Source organism: Chelon labrosus, assembly GCF_963514085.1.
Source record: "Chelon labrosus genome assembly, chromosome: 23".
Lineage (NCBI taxonomy): Eukaryota > Metazoa > Chordata > Actinopteri > Mugiliformes > Mugilidae > Chelon > Chelon labrosus.
In genome coordinates, this window is record NC_140356.1 from 2748188 (window position 1) to 2765105 (window position 16918).

General features: G+C 45.8%; 1 protein-coding gene across 5 annotated transcripts in view; it reads left to right on the forward strand.

Moving 5' to 3' along the window:
• Positions 1-9418: 9418 nt before the first annotated feature.
• sbf1 (SET binding factor 1) overlaps positions 9419-16918 on the forward strand; it is a 54291-nt gene continuing 46791 nt past the window's right edge. For all 5 annotated transcript variants that reach the window (XM_084573326.1, XM_084573328.1, XM_084573329.1 and 2 more), the window contains exon 1: positions 9419-9771. In XM_084573326.1, coding sequence (XP_084429452.1) covers positions 9717-9771 — 55 coding nt within the window. In that variant the 5' untranslated portion in view covers positions 9419-9716. The remainder of the gene's footprint in view (positions 9772-16918) is intronic.

A 16918-nucleotide genomic window follows, 5' to 3' on the forward strand; every position in this document is an offset into this window, starting at 1 on the left:
ACTTTGCGTTTTTCGAAATGAATCTTATACTGATCATCACATGCTGCAGAAACATTTCCAGGGATCGGCTCCTTGGCTCGTTCCATGTCTCGGGCTGGATTTTAGCTTTGATGCGCTACATGATCCCTGCCTGGCGTACAATGAAAGGACTTATTTAGAGGATTTATTTTAACAAGAGCGACTGCCAACTTCTCACCCTCAGTGATAATATGATACCAAAGCGGTATCACCTAACGTCGTCTCGTGTGGTTAGTCAGCGCTTTTCGATATCACCGGAGTCAGAGCAGCGAAATGACCCACTGATGAAACACTAATCCAGCTCTGAAAAGTTCTTTCTAGTCTTTGTTTTTTGCTTTGTTTTTTTAACGCCCAATTTGGGTTACAGAACCAGTTTCTTCACTCAAATGCGCTTTAAACAGTACAGTGAAGTGAGTGTGCTTCTGACCTTTGACCTTGAAGTCAGGTTGAGATTGGTTCATACTGAATATCCCGTGTTTATTGTCTCGCTAACCTTCACCCTCAGTCCCCGCTAGTCGATTTGTGACGAAACAGTGATTCATGAAAAAAATTCCCCTGTGGAGAGGCAGCTGATGGTAACTCATTTATTTATCAGTCACACTTGGCTGAGAAAGCAGGTCACTTCTCCGCTGGTTCCGGACACAAGCCGCCTGTACTTTTTGTCTTAGTCGGCAATTAGCGAACATGAGAGCGCGCGCTCTGTGATGAAGGCCAGTGTGACACGGGGCGGCTTCAAGAGAACATCCATCCATGGCTTTGAAGGAAAAGTTTTTGGGGGGGATGCAGTCAACTGATCAAAGAGAAGAGAATTCTTATGATTTTGGATCTTTTGAACTGCTGAGATCGGGACACAGTGGCTTTAAATTTTGTAATTGGCGCATGAAAGCATTAGGCACTCATTAGGCACGATAAAGGCACAGGGGCAAACTCTCAAATGTGTCAAAGCTCTAAACCAGCACACTCGCTGACTTATGAAAACGCATATTGCTTGTTCCTGTTTTTGCTACTTGCCCAGTAGAGCGATGAGCTGTCAGCAACTCATCTCACATGTCTGGCACCCATGAAGCTGCTGAAAAGTGGCCATCGAACCGTGGCCCCAGAGGTCGGCCACTGTTTTACTGTACTTCCCGCACAGCATACACCCGCGAAACTGATCAAGGGTCCGGCTGACATCAGTTTCTGTAGGTGGACGTCGTTTATGCTTCGATCGTACCTTCCCATGCAACCTGCAGCTGTTAAGCCATCAGCAGAAACCTCACACTACTTTCAAGCCTTACTGTAGTGCTCATGCTTTTCCTGCAAATAAAGAACAACTTTTCTCTGCAAATTCCTAAAACGGTTGGAAAATGTGAGTCTTCTTTAAACTTTATTGAAACAAGAGGGAAGAGTGATTTTGCTGGGGACCGTTGCTGTGCTAATCGAGGCGATTTTCCTCTGTTAGTGAGGTTTTTTTTTACGTTGCGAAAGAAGGAAGTGTGTAAGATGCAACGGCCCTGCTCTCTTCTGCTGCGTACCTGTTTTTTTCATTCACCTGATTCATCTTTTATCTCCTTATCCTTGTTATTCTTTGTCTACCACTGAAAAGCTGCACTCCACTCTTGTTGCACGGCTGTGCAGTGACAATGAATGCGTTACTCTAATAGTTTCTGAGTCATGTGGGTGGAAAAATAGCATATTTTCTCACTAAAGATCCATTGTTATCAACCTATCAAAAAGGACTGGATTCAGCTTTTGAGACATCTGTCCCTCAGATTGCTCGAAAAGAGAGCTAAATTTTATAAAAATATGTAATTTTTGTAGAAATTTAACCCATACAGGTACTGATAACAGCTGCTTTAATAAGTTCCTGGTCCGTGGTACAGTGTTTTCTAAACTTTCTGTATATTTCCATTTTTTTCCAGAGTTTTCAATTGCATCTGGACTTATATAGTACACTTTAGATTTACTATACTACTCATGATGACAGCTCAGGACTAGAAAGCAAACTTCATCCACTCAGAAAGTTGTGGCTCATGGTTGGTGCTTCTGATATTTTAAGAGTTTTTTATTGTTATTATTATTTTCTGTATGCACCACAAAATAAATTCTATACAAATCAACTGTCTGTCTGAATGAATGATCAAACCCTCTGCTTTCATTTTCTGTAGTACGCAGCCCTGCTACGTGTAGGAAGTTACGATGCAATGTGTTTCTGTGGGTGAAAAGTCCCATGAGCGGAACCTTGACACTGAAGCGTCCCAGCTACGAGATGAGACGGCCTGCGATACAAAACAAATTAATCAACCCCCGGGGGCATGCGGTGCGGTGTGAAGCGGCCGGGCCGAAGGACTTTATGTGCAAACACCCGCAGCATTTCTCAGGTCTAAACTACAGCAGCATGTGGTCAGAGTGTGATCCAACCCTTGTGAATCTTAGCAGATCTTTCTGTCCTGCACTGTTTCTTATTTTTTCTTACAAAAAACACTTTACCCCAACATTTCTAAGATTTTTGCAGTTGTGACACAGCAAAACTGACCACGCCTTGGAGGATCTCACCCTCTGCTTCCTTCTGTCTCCAGACACAAGTAAGTGACACATCCATGGAAAACTGCAATAAAACCATTTATTGTTTTTGGGGATGTGTCTGCACTGTTATTTTTCTTGTGTGCATTCTAGAATGCTGCTTTCCTTCACAGATTCAGACCGGTTTCCACCAGAAGCCTCTGTGCTGTAGTCTAATTATTGCTGCCCCCTAGTGAACCTCATGTTACATCAGAAAAAGTCACTTTGCAGCATATCTCGCCCAGAGAGGTGCTTCCCATGAGGAGTAGCCCCAAATGCAAAACAAACATCGTTTATCTGTACGTTTACACAAAAAAAAACCCCCAAAAAAACAGTTTTAGTCCCTGTGAAGTATCAGTCCGGAGACATTTTCCCACCCTCACGCTGTTTGCATCCTCTCTGTCTCATCAGGGAAATGTATTTACATTGTTTGTTCGAGATGTGTGCAGTCGGCTTGTTTCGCATGTCTCGTCGTCCCCTTTTCGGCCGAGTTTGTTTGAGATGGCTGCTCACCAGCGCGGTGGTGTGTGGGAGGAGGGAGCCAGCAGGACGGCATTGTGGACATCGGGGATCGGATTTCGTTGTGGGAAAGATGGTGCAGGACAGAAGGGGATGATAAGTTCCCAGAAATCACATTGCCTGATGACGATAACGAAGGCGACGGTTTATGTGGGCAAGAAAAACTTTCCTTGCACAAAACCAGGTGCGAAAAAGAAATGACTTACTTTTTGGTGTGGCACAGAGCCGTGACCCCATGCAACACCTCTGAGATGAACCGGAACGGCAAATGTGAGCCTGGCCTTTTATGAGAGGATTAATATACTTGTCAAATTTGCTTGTGCTAACTTTGTGCGGCATGCAACAGGTACCAGGATATTTGGTGGTCACAGGTTTGAGGTTTGGTCTCATACTGCATGTCCTGTGCTCTCTGTGCTCACAGATGACAGTACAATGCACGGGACTACAAGGAGCATGAAGTGCGCATGTGCAAGCCTAACCAACCAGAGCTACATTTAAATAAATGGCTTTAAACCGGATCGAACCACATCCACAGAGTCCTGATGACGCACATCAGTAATGACACAATAAAATAGCAATAAAACAAACATTTTCCCTGTTTGGGTTTCTCAGAATTAAAGCCTCACCCGTCATTTAAGTCATTGTATGTCCAAAATCCCATTCATCGGGGAAGGATAAGAAAATCTGAACTTCTTCCTATTACAGGTAAGTGGTTGATCATTAACAAACCCCAGTTGTATGAATTACTGGTGGACAACACCCACATATGCTCCCCCCCCCCACCCCCCAAGTCTTTCAGAACAGGGCAGGGCAGAACTTATTGCTGTGATGTGGCAGTGCTAACCGCTGCATCACCGTGCTGTCCTACAGAGAAAGTTACTTTCTCTTATTTCCCCTGGTGAAGAAAGCAAGCACCACTGGTTGTGGTTTTTGTTGACGCTAGGTCTTTGCTGACGGTTTGGTTTGTCTGTGCCCTTAAGCACCCCGAGAATCGCGAGAGATGCCAGCAGCAATGGCCACATCGTGCACTGTGACTTACTTGTCTCCAAAACAGTTGTGGCTCATCAGAGAATGGACATGGGCCTTCTGAGGGTGTCCTGTGGTGTCTGGCAACAGAATGTTGTTAGTGGGGGCCTTTGGGTCCTATGGGTTGAGGGGAGGGGCCTCTGTGGATCATCCTACAGATACCTGATCAATTTGGGATCTAGTGAATTCATATAACTAGGGTCTGTTAATGATCAGCCTCTTACCTGTAATAGGAAGAAGTTCTGATTTTGTTATCCTTCCCCGATGCATGGGATTTTGGACATACAATGACTTAAATGACTGATAAGGCTTTAATTCTGAGTAACCCAAACAGGCAACGTTGGTATGGGATGAAATGAGTTAAAGGTGAATGAGGAAAAGCAAACACCATGATATTTTTCTGTTTGTCGTCATCTCTCCTGGGTGCTATGGGTACAAACATATCAGATACATCTCGCTGTTTTCAGCGGTTTACTGTACACACTGTCATTTGCCACATTGCCTGTGTGTGCGCAGAAACAGAGGATCTCCAGTTACAGCAGGGAGATACACAAGACAAGGAAATCCGTGTGTGTTTTACGTTATTTATCATTCACCACAACAAAACACTCTATAATCCGGCTAACTGCACGAGTGTCAAATAAAAACATCTGTGACCATAGAGACATCTGTGTGTCTCAGCTCGGGGGAATTAGAGTAACAAGTTCAGCACCTGCTCGGCGACGGGTTTACATGTGCCACGCTTCACCTGAGCTGAGGGGAAGTCGGCTGCTGGAAGAGCCCTGTGAAGAGCAATGATGTGCAAGAGGCCTTCAAACCACTTCCTGTCTATTGGTTAGTCTACAGGAAGTCACATGGTTGTTGCATCCTGCAGAGACTGTGCTCTGATTAGGCTGCTTATGGGTCTGGTACTTTGCCTGCGTTCTTCTTTTTTTATTCCTAGAAATAGAAGAAAGTTCTCGGTATTAAAAAAAATGAAAATAATGTGAAAATAGCAAAGCTGCAAAGCATATTAATTGAATCCACCTTGTAAAAGTCTACTAATAAGCTAGTGTAATTCTGTACTTTTTATTAAAGCCTGACAAACAAACTCTTCGGTTTTCTTGATGTTCGTTTTTCAGCTAATACAAAGAAAAAGATTACATCTATAAGCAACTGGATAGTCCTCCAACCAATCAGGGCCTTTTGTGGTAAACTAATTTGACCCACTTGCGTTCAGATGACGTGCACGTCTGCATCACTATTACTCATCCGTCTATCAGCGTATAAAACCCGCCCATATGATGTAATGGCACAGCAGAGTTTTAAAAATTTCCAACTCGTGGGGAGACTCCAGGTTATATTTGTTACAAACTTTTAGAGACTTAAAAGAAAAAAAAGGAATAGATCCGAATTTTCTGGAACAATCTAGATTCGCTTTCTTGACGAGAGTCACATGAGACGGTTGATGTCATTTTCATATCTGTTAAATGTACACCGATCAGCCACAACAGTATGACCACAGACAGGAGAAGTAAATGACATTGACCATCTTGTGACAATTCAGTGTTCTGCTGGGAAACTTTTGGACCTGGCATTCAAGTGGGTGGGTGGATGGATGGATGGATGGATGGATGGATAGATAGATAGATAGATAGATAGATAGATAGATATTAAACAATCTCAGTCTCCTAAGAAAATAGAGACGGCTCTGACTGAGTCTATGTTAGCCGACCAGTCCAGTTTGTGATCCAGATGTAGACCCAGGTACTTATAGGTCTGAACAACCTCTACACACTCCCCGTTGATGGTTAAAGGCTGCTTCTTGAAGCCTGGCCCTCCAGAAAACCATTACCATCTCTTTGGTTTTAGCTGTATTGAGCCGGAGGTGGTTCGCTTCGCACCATGAGTCGAGGTTGTTCTCTAGATTCTTGTGCTCCTGCACTTGTCCATCCTTGATACACCCCGCAATTGCACCCCCACCCCGTAGCAATGACACTCCTTGATGGCAGCAGCCATCCCCAGCAGGATGCAGCCTGACACAGGAACACACACAAAAACGCTTTAGGAACAACTCAAAAAAACATGAAGAACAGCACAAGGTGTTGACCTGGCCTCCAAATTCACTAGATCGCAAACTGATCCACAGAGGCCCCTCCCCATAGGACCCAAAGGTCCCCACTAACAACATTCTGTAGATAGATAGATAGATATCTACAGGACGCCATCAGATGGCCCATGTCCATTCTCTGATGAGTCAGAGCTGTTTTGGAGGAATAAGGTAGACCTGCACCATATTAGGTCATAATGTTATGCCTGATCGGCGCATGTGTTACATCTGCCAGTTGATATATCAATGGTTGATGTCACCAAGCTAGCTATCAAGTTGTCCACACGTGGGCATTTTGTATTGTTGTTGCACGCTGTGTGAACCTAGTATTAGACTTTGTTCTCGATGCCCTGCTATTGATATGCGGCACATCACGCCCGTCACGTAGCGACAAGTGTTGACTGTCAGTTTAATGACTTATATAGTCAAGTCAAAACAAATTATATGTTGTTGTTTTTTTTTTTTTTTTACTGCTATTGTAAATGCAGAATCAAAGGCTTCCTGCAAAGATAAGGGTTTGCTAATTTCAGTGATCTCTACATGTAGTAGTAACGTGCCAAGATAGGACTGAGCCAGGGAAGACATGTGTGAGCAATGCAGGACTAAAAATAGAAGCGCAGTTAAACTCTATTAGCGGCACTTGGAAGCAAACGGAACTGTGAAATAAAATAGAAATGGTCATTTGCAAACAAAAGCTCATTGGTCAAGTTTCAGTTTACTTCACTACCTGAGGAATTACTTCTAGTTGCGTTCCCTATTTTGGTTTCAGCTTTCGTTGCACAGAACGCACAGTGTTTCTACTGAATATGACCTCAGCATCTGGGACTAAATATAACTGTATCTTCTGTGTTCACAAAAGGGGAACAACAGCAAGTTTTGCGCAACTTTTTATTTAGATCAAAGGGGACGTCGTCTGCGACCGAGCACTTTTGCGGACTTCGAGTTTGTCTGGCGAAGACAAGTCGATCACTGTGTGTGTGTGTGTGTGTGTGTGCCTTGTCCCGAGGGGAGAGTCTGAGAAAGACAGAGACCTTGCATCGCCCTCTTTCAGCCGGTGTCGTCTTTCTAGGAAGATTAAGACGCAGTTAACAACAGCCGTAAGAATCAATACGGCAGCGGTGACCTCAGGTTGACTTGCATTCACAAACCGTTATCCCTTGTTAGCGCAACTCTGCTCGCAAGGAGCTGTATTCATCAAAGACCGGCTGAGTCACACACAACTGTGTGTGAGAAAATAGCGAGATGAGTTTTTTTTTTTTTTTTTGAGTGTCGGGGAAAACAAAGCACTTAGAGAAAAATGCGCTCGGGATTGTTTGCTACCAGAGAGCGATAAGCACTTTAGGTCAAAGGTCAAAGCGCAGGAAGTGTTGGAATTCTCCCGGGCTTGTTACAGCGCTGATAGTCAAGGACGGGCCACACGGATGTGGACCCATCATCCCTTCCTCACAACCCACTGACATGTTATCTGCACGCTGGGACTGACACTGCGGCGCCGTGCCAAGATTTTCTGTAGCCTCGCTTAACATAATTCAACTTCTTCCACGGCCAAATGCCTTTTAGATCAGTGTTTTCTTCGCTGAGGAGCTCTGCCTGCCACTAAAGGCTGTAACCAGATAAGATGATAGATGTTGGAGTTTGGGAAACGGCTTGGCTGCAGAAAATTGGATTAACGCTGCACAAGCAGTTTGGGGAAATTTATGTCGTCGACGTCTGTTTCTCTAAGCTGTAAAAGCGTGTTGTGCTCACTGAAGCGGTTTGGACGTGGAACCTGGTTAGACTTCTGCAGGACTTCTCTGTTAATGACTGAATTGTAATTTTAGCCCGAACTGCGCCTTTAAATTACTACATGTCTCCCACACATCAGTCAGCGCGCTAATTCCCAACCAAAAACTACAGTGGAGCAACACGATCCGCCGTACAGCCGGATCTTTCATTAAACTCCTGGCTGCAGCACAGACAGGACACATTAAAACTCTTAAATAAACACAACCGCGTCTTTTTCTGTTCCGCAGCTAACGCACGTACACAAAAAATGCGCACAAGTCAGTTTATGAATGAGCCCCCATCATTTTAAGTGTCAGATGTGTGGAGTTCGATCCGAGCTTTCGCAGATTTCGACGCGATGACAAATGAGGCCGACAAACCAGAGCTGATGTCTTTTTAATGGGAAATTTTTGTGCTACCGCTCCTCCAATGCACGACAAACAGGAAAGTTTGCAGCACTCTGGGAGAAAACCATTTTATTTTGGTAACTAATAGCTTTTGGCTTGGCAAAACAATCATCCATCACTTCACCCACTGTAAGTGCAGGACTCAAAGGGGAAATCATGATTCATCCCATCCAGGATCGATCGCTTTCCATCGCTTTCGTGCGTTATTCTGCTTGTTCTAATATGCCTCAGCAGCGCACATACTCCTTTTGACATAATCTGTTGGGGACCACTGGGACCTGTGGTCAGAATCATAACAGCCATTGATGTGGGGGGCCGTTTACACTGGACGTTCCTACCATGCTGCTGCACCTGCCTGCCCAGGAAATGAAAAGGTTTGATTTGCACCTCCCTAAATTCTGCTTCTAAGAGGCTGCAGGCAGTACAATAAACCCAACGGATCAAGGGACCATTACTTAATCATCAAACTGTGACTCAGTGATTATTTCAATAACTGGCTAATTTGCCAGTAATCACTGCATTGCTTTATAAATGCTCCAAATTAGCAGTTTGGAATCCTCAATCCTAAACTCCGAGCAATTTGGAGTCCCCAAGGAGTGTTCTTCGCATAATGTGATTTATCCACTTCTAAAATCCAAATATATCTACTTTATTCTCAAAAAAAGTGGCAAAAGCGTTGGCTTCCTGGCAGATTTATCCATTGCAAGAGCTGCAAATCCTGATAAAATACCCATGCTGGTTTATTAGATAAGCATTCAAAAGTGAGATCTAAAAAGCACCGTATACTTCAGTCTGATCTGAAACGCTGTTTTCTCTGTGGGATAATATTTTTATTTATTTATTTATTTATTTTTTAATTATAGTATGTCTGTAAGGAAGTTCTGAGCCACAAAAAAAGCAACCCTGGTCCCCCCCACCCACCCCTTCCGATTTTGCTCATTGCATTTGCATTCTCATTTCAAAATAAGACCGTCCCACTAGATTTTTGTGGATCCTCTTCATTTTAGTGCTTTGAAAATTGTCGCCACTTTTCACCCCTTTAGCGGCGACACTGTTGAAACTCCATTGGGTTTATTATAGGTTTTGGTCAGACTTTTGGCCCCTGAGCTGGCTTGGCTCCCCGCACGGGACATTCCTGTCGAGCAGCCCCTCCCTGGAAGCTCCTCAGTGCGCAGACTCAGGGCTCTCCGCTGTCAGGGCAAGGCAGACTGACAGTATGGCGGCGGGGTGCAGCTGGAAGGATGCTACTGTCGCCCGTGATGTGTCTATCGCCGGCAGGACGTAAATGGACTATTGAAGGCTCAAAGAGAAGAGGATTTAGCGAGAAAGGCCTGTCGCCGTGAGCTCCCAAGATGGCCAGGCTCGCCGACTACTTTGTTGTGGTCGGTTACGACCTCGATAAGCGAGGTGGGTGCTTGAGTTAGCCTGCTCTGCTAGCTTGAACGGCGTATTATTAGCTACGGGTAAACAGGAGGCTGTGAAGGAGGCGGGGACATTGCCGGGCCGCCATTCACAGCTGACCGGCATTAGGCGCTGTCCCCAGACTATTAGCCGTCAAATTTAGCCCGGGGACGCACAGGCCCCACGGGATTAGTGTGCTTGAATGTGAGGCTTGTCAGCCGGTGTCACGCATTTCTGACTGGAGAACACACCGAATACACAGCTCCATCACAGCCCTTAGCTTCTGGAGTTTTAGCCCCAGCAAAACAAACTGTCTTACCCTGTTGACAGCAAACTTAGGCTAACTTTATCTGCTAAGTGCTAATGCTAGCCGGGCTAGCTGCGAGGGGGGCTGGCTGGTCGACTGTGACCTAAGGCGGATTTGTTCACCCGTTTCGGCTGCATCCTCATCGGCTGTTTCTAAATTACAAGTATTAGAGGCGACATTTTAAAAGCGGCATTTTAAGGCAGCACTTCACGCGGCATGTGATGCGAGTTGTCAGTGTTGTGGCTGCAGGGTCCCGAGCAGTCACTTGTGACAGACCACGAAAGCCCTGCTGATTTCCACCTGGGACTGAACTGAAGCTTCATGTTAAAAAAGTAGAAACCGATGCTCCTTCCTGTCGGAGTTGCTGATTGTTTCCTTTGTCTGTGTTTTGCGTGGATTAACCCAGATGGCTTTGCCCCTCCCCGAGCCCCCTCGGACCGGAGCTCTGTTCCCTTGCGTTGTTGGGACGGGGTTTGGACCGTTATCTGAGCCCCCACCCCCCCTTTCTCCCTCCCTTCCAGCCTGAGCCTTGGCCTAGATCTGTGCAGTATAATGGCCCGTTTAATCATGAAATATTCAACTCCCCTATCCGATGGAGGCGTGCAACTTGTAACACGGTTGAGTCTTTTATTCAGAGTGGATTTTTTTTTTTGCCCATAATTTATTCAGAAGGGGGAAGTTGCCCTCTGTGACTAAAAGCGTGCGCAAAACTGGCTTTTATCTCGGTGACGCTGATGCAACCCACATCTCTTTTCTGATTGCGCGAGCGCACCTATTGCATCTTTCTTCAGAAGGGGGTGAATACAGGATGTTATAACGTGGACACTGCAAACGCTGCAGAAACTCTCCTTCCTGTTCTAGGGTGCCTGAATGCAACGCGGCGCGGAGCGAGCCAGTTAAAAAGCATCTGGGAAGCAGACATTAAAGCCACAGCGGCTTTAATGGATCAAGGCTCCCATGCCTCGTAAAAGCCAAACACTTAAGGTTGATGATGATTGTTGGCGTTGCCCCTCTGCTGCTGCCGCCGCCTCGCTGTTTTGGAGTTCCGACAACCCGAGCTAAAGTTTCTAGGTGGAGGCCTTTTGTTGTGGTAAACATCTCTGGTTGTGGAGAGGGGAGTGTTGACACTGCGTTCATCATTTAATGCAACACCATCGTCGTCATTAACTTCCTGCGTACATCCCCTGCTCCGTACGCTTTCCCACTACTTTTCCATTTTAAGATGGAAGAATATTTCTCTTAAAAGCACGCTCACCAAACAATAATAACTTTCACCGTTAGTCGAAGATGTCAGCAGTTGAATTTGAAGTCTGATGCTTTCAACATCATGTATGCACTCAGTATTCTTTTGCTTGCACTATCGTTTTTCCAGCTGTGGTGTGCTGACACTAAAGGACTTTAAAGACAACACTTGGCTTCTGTCAGTCCTCGATCGTAAGAATACCAGGAATTCTGCAGTACAGTGGAGTTTCCTCTTGTGTCTAAATATTTCATGCATCCTGTCTCCGTGTTTGTGCGTGTGCGTATCACTCAGTCAGTGGAATGTTTTTCAAGCGTAGGCCCTGACAGGTTTTCACGGCTGACATCATCGCTGCTCACCTACCTCTCAGAGGCGCCGTCACCGGCAGAAACCTTGTGGGCGATTACAAACAGAACATCCTGCAGCCGGAGCCGCTTTCTGTGTGATTTTACACGGCGCTCATGTCCTTTGTTTGCCCTTTAAGCGCAAAGTGACAGTTTGCCTCGACTAACGCATGCTAACCCGGGGGCAGAGCCTTGAATCTCCCATTCATTCGAACGCTTGTCTCCCCAACGTTTCTCTCTGAAAGTGTCAGGTTGCTCGCATTGTGCTCAACCCAGATGCTATGTTAGAGCCAAGATGGCAGACTTGTGGCGTGGGGAAGAGTCCGCAGTTGCCGGGGCGGGGTCCTCCTCGCCAGGGTCTCTTGAGAAACTCCACAGCATGTCACTGTGTTTTGACAGCGGTTCCTTCTCTGTGCCGAGGACCCGGCAGCCAATTGGATTCACAGTTCAAGGCCCAAACAGGAAACTGGGGAGAGGGCCCGAGGGAGACTTTATGTTTAGAGCGAGAATCCAGATTGTCCCCCTTCTGCGTGTCTGAAAACCAGGAAAGGGGCGTGTCCGGTTTGCGTGCGTCTGTGCGAGGCGGTCTCATTCAAGACGGCGAAGAGACACACAAACTCTCGCACACACACACACACACAAACACAAACATACGGGCTCTATTGTAGCTCCATCTGTGTGACTCCGCCGCTGTAGTTTGAGGGTGTTGGTCATTGCGGCGACTGCTCTAAACAGAATGCAGGATGGTTGTTTTCGGGCCCGAGTGACAGCTTTGGCAGCCTGCCTCTGCTACGCACACACAAACACACACACACACACACACACACACACCCCCCTCTATCTTTCAGTCAATTTGGGACCATTCACGACGTAAGAGGCCACTGAGGACACAGAGAGGTGCACACGGGCCAGACCGAGTACATATGCGGGCTCTCGTGTTTACAGGTTGCCACCTTACAGTCACGACTGCGGAGCTGTGACGTTGCTAACAAGACGTAAGGGGTGTTGTAACATAGTGAACGAACCAAAAAACGTGTGAGCTGTGACTCTTGTGACTCGGACAGTTTTATTGCAGTGATTGTGGTGTCGGTTGGTTGTCGGCTCTTTAAGCAAAATAGTTTCATATTTCACTTCTGGCCCCACTCTTGTTGCCAGCGTTTTGGTTTGACTGAGATTTGAATGAAGGAAGCGACACCACGCTGACACACAGGCTTTTGATTTTGTTGAATCGTAGTGTGTTTTCGCTCCAAACTCAGTTTAACGGATTTAAATCACAAATTTGCTACATAAATCTGCCATTTCGGTCTACACTAAGCCGTTGTGCGGCTGCTTGCTTAACATTTGAAAGGTTTGGCTCGTAGAAAAACATTTTCCACAAGGTTAGAAGAAAACAATAAAGGTATCGGTTTAGTTTCTGTGCTGAACCGAGTCTTTCTTATTGTCGTCCGCGTATACACCAGACTCTGGTTTCAGCTTGCTTTGCTTCCTGTCTGCATTGCAATTGCATGCAGTGAGTCTGCACAGGACAGCTCAGTATGAGATGTAGGGTTGAGAATGAATGAAACTAAATGAATTTGACGGTTGGCACACATTTCACATCACATTTACACAGCGATTCACCCTATAATAATAATAATAATATAAGTGAGGCCCTGCTTTAGAACATGCTGGTCCACTGTTGTGGATCATAAGGACACTTAATAGAGTATGAGGTCATCATTAATGCATTGCCATGAAGGAGATATGTCTCATGGCTATTTATTATGGCCTGTTGTTGGGTTAATTTTGCACTTTTGCTAGTTGCACGTCTGGTTAGATGCCAAACCGCATACATACCTGGACTATACTCGTCTATGATTTATTTAAATTTCTAGAGAATGTGGTATATAAAAATATCTGTGATTTCGACATAAATCGACAAAGGATTTTATTCATAACGTCCTTCGCAACGATTTGCGACTCAGCTATTTATATTGTGATGCATCGGTGGCGCCTCAAACCCCAGGCCACCGATGTTTCCTGAGGTTGGATCAGTTGGGTAAAATATTGATCAAAATGTCCTGTGGAACTGTTTGCACGTTGCATTCTCTATCTGTAGATAGAGGTGGTCTACAGCAAGCGGCAAACCTGTCACCGCACCTGTATTTGCGGCCACCGCTCAGCATTTTGCATCTTGTTGTCCAGAAGCTCCAGTTCCTACAGCGTTTAGTGAAGCTTAAACAAGTAGTGTTTTGAGAAATTTGCCATCAACGTGCTACCAAAGCATCGGTTCTTTCCAACATCCATTATTCAGACTGTTGCTGGAGTATTGAAGTAGGGATTTCCATTACTGTGCTCTGTCTAATTAGTGTAGTGCTCACAAGTGCATTCACTACCGAGTGTGTTAATGAAAGCAAAGATCTAGAGGATGATACATAAAGCTCAGGAAATAGAAACCTCTCAGACTGAAAGCAAGAAGAAGCAAGGGGGTGAGTGGGGGAAAGAGAGAGAGAGAGAGAGAGAGGAGTGTGTGTGATTCTGCCAGCAGTGCCTGCCTGTGGGCAGCCACTTCCTCCATCGCTCCAGAGCAGGGCTGCAGCCTTTCAGGCCCTCCAGAAATAGCCCTCACAATCTGCCTTTCATAGGGGGACAGAGTGACGCTGGGTCGCAGCCGTGGTTGCGGTGCACTCTTGTGTGTGTGTGTGTGTGTGTGTGTGTGTGTGTGTGTGTTTGGCGTGAGCTGCTCTCCCGCCTGCCACTCAGATGGTCTGCCTGTCTGTTTTCGCCCGTCTCTGTGTGTGTTTGCTGCGTTACCGTGGCAACGTTCTGCCCCATGCGGCCCGGGGGTTGAGATGAGCGTTTGCGGCGACGCTGACCAGTTACCTCCTTTTATTTTTATTTTTTAAACCAATGACGATGAACCAGTAGTTTTGCTTTGACGTTAGCAATGGTTAGCAGTCTTTATATGCGATTACAACCGTCCACCAAGATGAGTTCGTATAACTCATACATGCAAGTAGACGCTCATCATGTCTGTTATGGTCACAAAACAAAAAGAGTTTCATAAGTTATAACTGTGAATTTAAAAAAAAACAGTTACCAGCCGTTGTCATGGTGCTGAGGTCAGGCTGAAACCTCCATCATATCAATGTTATGTGTGATGCTGCGCTAGCCTCAGTGTGTGTGTGTGTGCATGTGTGGCTCTGTTACTGCAGCCCGTCTGTTGTGCTGAATGCTTGTTATTCATGAGGGAGACGATGGCCCCGGGGCCCCAACCCTGCCCTCATTCCCTCATTCCTACTACACAGATACAGAAGAGAGAGGATGTGTGTGTGTAGGGGGTGGGGGTGGGGTGGGGGGGATACAGATACATGGTTCTCCGCATTCTACGCATATGCTTCTTTACATTAACCGCCACATAGGCCACTGCTGTCAGCGGACTCTTGTTCTTGTCACATACTGTGTACTTGTGTAGTGTAGGAGAGCGTTTCGTGTCTCTGTGTGTATGTTGCTAAATAAATGTGACCTGCATCCGAGGGGGGAGGGGTGGGGGGGCAGCAACAGGCTCTGTGTTTTGCCCCAGATTTAGACTTGACCACAATTCTAGTTGTCAGCGTGCAATTGAAATTGCATTTCCTGATTTTAAGGCGTTCAAGAAAGGGTTACCCTTTCATTGATTCTCCTTTAATGCAGTGACTCGGTAGCGATGACATAATGTGTATTTAAAGGAATGGGCACTGAAATATTCATCTCGACATGATTGCAAGTGTGTAAGTTGGCGTGTGTGTGTGTGGGGGGGGAGGGGAGGGGAGGGGAGGGGGGTTGTAAGGGATGCCCTCCTCCTCCTCAGTGCTTTGATAGTTTCCCTGGAATTCGGAGAATTTCGCTGTCCCCTCTCAGGACAAAAGGCTGAGTCAGTGCTGCTCACAGTTAGCCTGTCGGTGCTCAAGGGAGCAATCGTCCAAATCCCCGAGGGGCGATCCCAGCGCGTCCGGAGCAGTTTTGATTTGGAGATATGGGGGTTGTTAGGATTACTCTAGCTGGCTGGCCCACTGTGATAACCACACCACTCTGAATGCAAGGGGACATTATGCTATAGCTGTAACTTACCACTAATTCTCTTCATAGTGGCTTAATAAATGCACCAAAAACACTGGTAGAGTGACTGGTGGTAGAAGATTAAGTCTCGTGTGCATTAAGACTGTCTGTAGGTCAGATCTGTCTTTCGAAAAATGAAGGAAATCTGCCTCCCGGTTACCCACTGTGCCTGCTTTAATCCTATACGTAGCCCGTGATTGGTTTGAATGTGCAGATTAAAGGACAGTTATTGGTCTGGGTCTAGTTTGATGCCTGTGTTAGACTGTCTCTGCTGTCCACCCCCCCCCCCCCGACATAGATCTTTGAAGATTATTCAGATCGTCGTTGAAGCACTTTATGTTGGTTGTCTATTCCTGTTACAAGAGGTATGATAAAAGTGTCACATCATGCAGTTCAGCCTACACTTAAAGTAATAAACGGTGCTGTATGTTACAGCCCCTTTTAGACATGCACATGGGCCTTCTGAGGGTGTCCTGTGGTGTCCTTTGGGTCCTATGGGTTGAGGCAAGGGGCCTCTGTGGATCATCCCACAGATACTTGATCAGTTACCGATCTAGTGAATTTGGAGGCCAGGTCAACACCTTGTGCTGTTCTTCATGTTTTTTTAGTTGTTCCTAAAACATTTTTGTGTGTCAACTGACAACTGTGTCAGGCTGCATCCTGCTGGGGATGGCTGCTGCCATCAAGGAATGTCATTGGTATGGGGTGGGGGTGCCTGGTCTGCTCTAGGTGGGTGGTACATGTCTAAGTAACATCCACATGAATGCCAGGTCCAAAAGTTTCCCAGCAGAACACTGAATTGTCACAAGATGGTCAATGTTATTCACTTCTCCTGTTTGTGGTTTTAATGTTGTGGCTGTGGTGTATAATCAATCATATGTGCTACCTTTTACTCTTTTAATTAGAGCTGGGCATCTCTGCTGATTTCCTGATTCGATTTGATGCCGACTCACGGGGTCCCAATTTGATTCAATATCAGTTCATTTAGAGAAACTTCAGTTTAAAATAATTTTACCTAAAAATGTTGTCAGTGTTTCCAAGGATTTGTATTTCCACAGTAGTTTACCTCTAGCTGGATAATCTTGCACGTGGCTTTGCTTTTGTGCTGCTCTTCTCAGTTGTCAGACTTTTTAAATCCAGTCAGATTTCAGGCCTGATGGTGCTCTCGCAGCAGTAGCTTCTGCC